The 7,485-nt window shown below is 38.4% G+C and overlaps 1 protein-coding gene across 1 annotated transcript; it reads right to left on the reverse strand.

Moving 5' to 3' along the window:
- Positions 1-404: 404 nt before the first annotated feature.
- On the reverse strand, positions 405-5,085 carry ndufa6 (NADH:ubiquinone oxidoreductase subunit A6). The gene is made up of 3 exons (XM_039824372.1): positions 4,924-5,085; positions 853-968; positions 405-631 (listed from the first exon to the last, which is right to left on the reverse strand). The coding sequence occupies exons 1-3, from the start codon at positions 5,057-5,059 to the stop codon at positions 500-502; spliced, it is 384 nt and encodes a 127-aa protein (XP_039680306.1). The 5' UTR covers positions 5,060-5,085; the 3' UTR covers positions 405-499.
- Between the last annotated feature and the right edge of the window lie 2,400 nt (positions 5,086-7,485).

Here is a 7,485-nt window from a genome sequence, read left to right on the forward strand (position 1 = left end):
GAGTCAGCGGGAGTCGTAGAGCGAATGACGAGATTAAATAAAGTGTCTTCTCCTGTTCTTTCTGACCACGGTCGGAAATCTGGAGCAGGAAAAGTTAACCCTCTCTTTGATTTCATGTTGTTTATGGAGAAGGAGAACCAGGAAATGAGTCGGGGGGAATGCAACGCTACCAGTCACACGTGTAGTTACATTTTTTGAGGAGGTGAGCGTCCGGCTGCAGCGTAGGGTCGGTATCTCCACGCACGTAACCACAGCGTTGATTTAACACAGAAGCATAAATTGGCCTTAAGAAGGAGCGGTTCACAACACTGTCTGTGGATCCAGTTTTATACCATTTTTCGTGGAAACTGTCCCTTTAAAATAACCCCAATAACCTTTCTGAATAAAAGACACAACCGTCGATATGTGAGTGTTAAGTTTGTATTTACAGTAAAGGGGAACATCTGTCACACTGGACACAAGCAAAGAGGGGTCAGAGGGAAGCAGACAGCTGCACAGTTCATGGGTCATGACCCCCGTAGAATTTGGACAGGAAATCATTGGCACGAGGTTCCTCAGTCTCCTGAAAGTAGCGCAGTACGTGGGTCTTCTGCTTCCAGACATGGATCGTTTCCTCGAGTTCCATTTTCCCCTGGGGAATAAATAACATACACATTAAAACAATTCAACAACACCATGGAAGACACAGTATAGTGTTGCTCTCAGTAATACTCTACATTGGGATTTTGGAGGAAACTGCCTACAAAAAGGCAGACTCCAAGGACAAAATTAAACATTTACGTCGTTTCAATTAGGAAATTAAAATCATTATGTTTCATGCAGTTCACAGGTCAGTGGAGGGCTGGTTTTTACCTTAATGACTAGCATGTCGATCACGCGGGGGTCAGAGATATGCTTGTTCTTGTTGAACATCTCCCTCACTTTGTCTCTTCCCTGGCGCGCTGTGATGTCCAGCTGAAACGTTGCCACTGTAGAGAAAGAGATACAAACAAAAAGTCACTCTGTTTCCACCGCAGCTACATCCAGGAGCTCATTTTTCAATAATTATTTATTTTATTATTTGAGGCACAGACCCCTGAGGTGTGGATGTTATGTTAATACATTTTTCTTCAGAAAAAGAAGAAAGCTTTGTTGGATAACCAGGCATTTGGTAGGGAGCAAGGCCAGCACCACGTTTACATTTAATTGCATCAGTGTCACTGCAATGTCTTACCACTTTCAAAATAAGAGCATTAAGAGTCTTTAATGCAAATTATTCCAAATCTACAAGTTGATCTAATACCCAAGCTGTGTGGAAGGAGTTCAATCATTCTATATAAATAATTTTAAAAACAAATACCCTGCCTTATCTTCAGCTCTCATGGGACCCAAATGTGGACAGCCTCCAACCTGTCAGCACAATGTAAACTAGACCGTTTGTGCCTCTCAAGTATTAACTGGAGCTAAATGTAAGTTTATATACATTCCACATAACATAATCAGAGCCCTAAATAGGGCTGGGCGATATGGTGAAAATCAAATATCACAATATTTTTGACCAAATACCTCGATATCGATACCGCAACGATATTGTAGTGTTGACTATCGGTGCTTTCACAAAATATTTACACAATGAGATTTTTGATAGATAAATAAATCAGTAATGTGGATATAATGACTAAGTGGGTAAAGGCAAATAATAGAACAGCTACAACAGTCTGGTAAGTTCAGAAAATTGCATCACTTTCCTGTAATGCAGCCTTTAAAGCCAGGAAAAGACAACACTTACGTATGCCATGCATATTACGTTATTACGATATCCAAAATCTAAGACGATATCTAGTCTCATATCACGATATCGATGTAATATTAATATATTGCCCAGCTCTAGCCCTAAACGAGAAAAAAATATACACATTTAAATGACAATCCTCTTTACCAGGTGTGTGAGTGTGCTATAATGGGAATTAAGAACATGTTCTTGGCACCATAAACCAAAAATAGGATGCATGTCATCTTATAGCCTCTGAACACATCACACAGGTGTGTGCAGTTATTCTGGGTGATTAGATCTCTGCACTGGTTGAAGGTGGGCCACAGGTTTGATGGGAATGTATTAGGTCATAAATCTTCATCTACCAATAAGAATGATAAAAGTTGTAATTACAGTCTTAACACACCCACACAGTCCTGGGAAGCGGGTTAATCAGCCTGATTAACTGAAAACGCCTGTATGGGTGTTCAGAGCCTTTAAAGTCCACGCCCGTTTACGTTTGGTTGACACCCACATGAAAACACTGAAAAAGGAAACGTGTACATATTGCAACCCTGTAAACAGGCAAATACTAAAGGGACCATTCGGTATTTATGGAATAGACCACCGGAGGAAAATAGGGGAGGGTCATGTCTTTTTATTATTTGTTGAGGGAAGGGTCACCCGACCCATGAGTTTGCTGGGGGGCAGGGGGAGCACTGCTCCCCTGGTGGCTGAAACGGGTAATTGCAGTGTTTAAAAAATGAGCGGAATAATTACGTCTGGCATGACCAGATATTTTATAAAAACTTTAAAAAACACAAAACAACTAAATGGTGGTAGGTAATACATCTGATTCATATAATGCTTTAGTAAAAAAAATATTTCCTGGCTGACGATGGGAGCAGCAGGACGCAAAAAACGAAAATTAATGTTGCACTATGTCTGGACATCTTACCGTGCCAACTTTGCAATAAGGCAAGGCAGCTTTATTTGTATAGCACATTTCAGCAACAAGGCAATTCAAAGTGCTTTACATAAAACATGAAACATTAAAAACAGTTAGAAAACAATTAAAAACAATTTCAAAGCATTAAAACAATTAACAACAATTTAAGATCATTAAAAGACAAGAATAAAATGTACAGTGCAGTATAAGAATTTTAAAGAAAGAGCAGTTAAAAATAGGTTATTTAAAGAAAGGCAACATTAAAAAGATATGTCTTCAGCTTGGATTTAAAAGAACAGAGTTGCAGCGGACCTGCAGTTTTCTGGGAGTTTGTTCCAGATATGTGGAGCATAGAAACTGAACGCTGCTTCCCCCTGTTTAGTTCTTTAATAATATAAATGTGATGTCATCTTACTAATTGATTGCGGGTTTTGTGTAGATTTGGACTTTTATTCCACTTTCTCTAAAACGGTGAAGTGGAGAGACCTTGTTCACCTGTTTGGAGCTGGCTGGTGAATGTGACGCTCGTATAGGCCTTGCTGGATACACCGTGACTCTATTTGTGGATCCACTGATCGCTGTGGATTACTTTTTTTTTTGGATTACGGCAAAATACGGATCTTTTTTCTTAATATGTCTTAAGGTTTTATGGTGCGATTGCGCTTGGTTTCTTGCCTTTGGAGAGGCATCTCAACACACTGCAGGTCGAACACTGATTGTTCACCGTTACATTTTAGTTGAATTTAAGTGTCGGGGTATCCCGCCACCGTCTGTCTAGTGCGCTCCAAGACAGCCGTGCCGCGATTGGATTTCATAAGGGTGAATTGTTAAATTGTTACAATGTCATTTAAAATCTGCTTTAAAAATAAACATATTGAATATAATGTTCAACTTTGGCAGCTTTACCTATGTGCTAAAACATACAATTCCTGAGGAAGCCTAGTGACGAGTCCATAGCAACCAGCGTTGGATTTGTTATTTCCGAGTGTCCTTTGCTGAATGGTCTCAATGTTTTATTGTTTTATTTCATGTGAATACTAGATGAGTAACTTAGTATTTGAAGTAATGCAGTAACGCAGGAAGTGTGCATTTAGTTTCCATGCTTATTGTGTGTCCACAACAATGTTAGTGAGTAAATCTACTGAAATGGCCCCCACACCATAACAGAGGAGTGGGATGCGTCACATGAGAATGCAGAGGTTTAGTCACGTACGTCATCGCTGTAAAAAAACAATGGGGATCTGTATATCTTTCCCAAGTGCAAACTAGTACTTAAGGTATCAGTAAATTGTTGGGGAGGGTCATGCCTCTTTTTCAAAATCATTCTGGGGGGGGGGGGGGTCATAGAATAGAAGAGTGTTTTAAGTGTGTTAGTGTTTGAGTGTGTTAAGCATTTTTAGCCTAAGGGTCCCAAAGCTCCTCCAGTGGCCCCTTAAATAACTAACAGTCCCTAACGGAGACGATTTATGTATGAGCTAATAGTGACGCTTACTCATGGAGATAGGTTTTTTTTTTATTTGGAAGTGACGATGGAAATAGAAGTTAATGATTCATTTATGACTTTGAATTGTACAGTTAAATATCTTTAGTTTGATTGTTCTGTTGTTATCGATCTTAAACGTTGGGTTGTTTCCGTTTGTTTTTGTACAGAATGGTTTTAAAACACTATCAGTGTAGGGTATTATCCAACACTTAGCTATATATAGGCCAATAACAAAAACATGCAAATACAGATTGTGTTATTGAATTTTGGAACCGAATAAATGTATGAAGTGGTAAATAAGGTATGAACGCATTCATTCCGGGGGGATTCTCAATATTTAATTAGCGGTATGCGTGCAGTTTAGTGTCCCAAATTCCCCATAAAATGTCCTTAATTAATTATGAACCTGCTAAACCACCTGTGCTACCCTACCCCTAACCCTAACCCTAACCACTACCCTTAACCCGTCTCAAATAAGACCCTCATCATTTGGGACACTCAGTTTTTGGAGAAAAGAAATTGTGACACTAAACTGCACGTAAGCCTTAATTAGCTTAAGTGACAGCGTCAGCGTTACTATTACATTTTGGGCAACATATAACCTTAGCTAGCATCTGCAAACTGTATCGTTGTGGTTGTTGCTGTTTGCTAGCGGCTAATGGAAGTCGCTATGCTGGACTTCTTCACAGACACGACCTTGACGCTGGCGCTGCTTTTTATATAACGGTACCGATTAACGAGCACAGCGGACCGACATACCTGTGTTAGGGACCTCTCGGTACCAGGCTCGATACAGCTCCCGGGCCCTGCGCTTTGCTTCGTCCACGTCCCGGCTAAATATTGGTTTGACAACTTTAGCAGCACCGGCTGCAACTCGGGTCGCTGCGGACGCCATGATTGCTGTTGTTACAGCGTTTCCGGTTTTACGTATTCGACGGTGTCCGTGATGTTGAGAAACACCGTGCTGCCACCTAGTGGACTGGCACCAGACAGCAGCGGCCAGTCCGTTAAAACCATAGACCAGGGGTCTTCAACGTCTTTTAAGCCAAGACCCCTTAACTGCAACAGAGACGGAGCAGGGACCCCCTACTACATATATTGTATAAAATGTTGCATATTAAACTGGGCCTATAATAACGTGTAGCACGGCCAAAAGACTTTATATACATACCTTTTTTGCATAGAATACTAAGCTATTAAAATAGTTGTTTAATAATAGTTTTGATTTTATAAATCTTGTTTTAATGTTACACATACATGTGGCACAGTATATCCTTAGGAATAACTGTATCTGTGGATGGCCGTAGTGACTACTTTACTTATAGGCTAGTTAGCTAATAATATGTTGCATACATTTTTTATTTAATTTCTAGTTTTTGAAAAAAAACTTAAAAAAACGTAACCATAATTTGGAGGCCCCCCTGCATTGACTCTGAGGACCCCCTAGGGGGGTCAAGATCCCTGCCATAGACTGTATAACAGTCTATGGTTAAAACAAGTGCTAATTTAAGAAATCACATTCCACTGCTGTATTCCGGTCCAAAATAATGAATGCTGTTATACTGAACTGCCTTTTACCTGCGATACTGAGGTGGTTCCAATGTTTTTGTCCATTCAAAAATGTAAATGAGGTGGGCTAAAGTTGCTGCACCCTCATCTTGTTGTGAGCTACAGTCACCTTAAACAAGATTATTTTGTAAGCATGACTAAGGACTATAACCACTAAATGTACATGTTCTGTTACTGAACACTGCTAATTCATTGTCTGATGTAATTTGCTGTTCTGTTGTAAGTCTGTTCTTTGTTCTTTTATGTGAAACCTTTTATGCTGCCTTCTTGGCTCCTTAAGGAGATTCTGAATGTCAATGGGAATATTCCTGGTTAAATAAAAAAAACAAAAACATTTCAAATATATTAAAATAAAATAAAAAAACAAATCACCACAACATTGTTTGTTTATCTTTAGTGTCTTTTTTGCACTATCCCTTGCTGCTGTGGTCGTGAGATTATTAAAGGATCTTGAATCTTGAAAACAATGTCTACACACAAAGAACTAAAGTCTCAACAAAAACATTGTCTTGGTGGTATGTATTGCAGGGCTATTGCATTGCATTTATTACATCATGCAACTTTTTTCTCAAATTTTTCTTGAACTACAATGCATAATCTTTGCATAGATTGTTAATGTATGTGTGCCAATAGTCTACTGGTCTAGAGTTTTTTTTTTCGATCGCTGTGACAATTTTTTCATTACTTTTAACAACTTTCCTAAACTCTTAAGACACCAACACATCTACAACACACAATTGGCAAAACATTTAATTTAATGCACAAAATCACACATTGAAAACTAAACTCCAACACTAATTTTCAAAATACAATAATATACTAACACAATACACTATGTCTACCAAAACAATGCAAACATGTCAATTAAATAATTCTTTCAAAACACTAACACATGTTCTCATCCAACAGGAACATTTAGGCAACCATAGCACAATGTCATACAAAACACTAACATCCCGTGGAATTACAGAAACTGCATTATTTTATGCGTCAGGTCTGCCCTTATATAATAGACAATAGTATATCGTATTGATCATAGATTGTGTTTTGCACTGCAGTTTCTCTTGAAGCCTCTACTTTTTAGTTTTGTTGGGTTTAGTAAATGTATGAATTTTGTTTCTTTTTCTGCAGAAATTCAATAAAAAAATGAATGACCCATGTCAGAGTAGCTTTATAAAATGTACGGTTTATGAAAAAAAGACAGACATTGTCCCTGGTACTCGTCTTCCTCTCCCTCGTGCAGGAATTTTTCTTACTTTCTTTGTGTTCAGTCAGCTGTGATTGATCTATTTGATTGATCTATTTGCATAACTTCAATCAGCTGTTTCTCAGTAGCAATGGAATAAAATGCAGGGGATATATTTGTGTTTATTTGTGAACAGCTGTTCACTTTCACTTTAGCCTATAAGTTAGGTTTAGAACATGATGTTATCTGTTCTGACTTACAGTGTGAAAGCATTTGTGAATTTGGCAGTACATATCCATTGTTTTGGTCATGGTTGAGCTGGTTTGTAAAAGATGTTGAAGCATTTAAACTGTCAAAGTAACAAGACATGTTAATTGTATAGCCTACACAGACAGATGTTGTGCTATGTTAAGAGTTTAGGAAAGTTGTTAAAAGTATTGAAATAATTGTCATAGCAATTGTAAAAAAAAAAAAAAAGTAAAATGAGGAACAGATAATCTTAGGTGCATGTCTAGTCTGCAGAAGCAGGTGTATGGCATCTCTGAAATGAAATCTATGCACAGTAG

This window comes from Perca fluviatilis, chromosome 15 (genome assembly GCF_010015445.1).
Source record: "Perca fluviatilis chromosome 15, GENO_Pfluv_1.0, whole genome shotgun sequence".
NCBI classification, from domain to species: domain Eukaryota; kingdom Metazoa; phylum Chordata; class Actinopteri; order Perciformes; family Percidae; genus Perca; species Perca fluviatilis.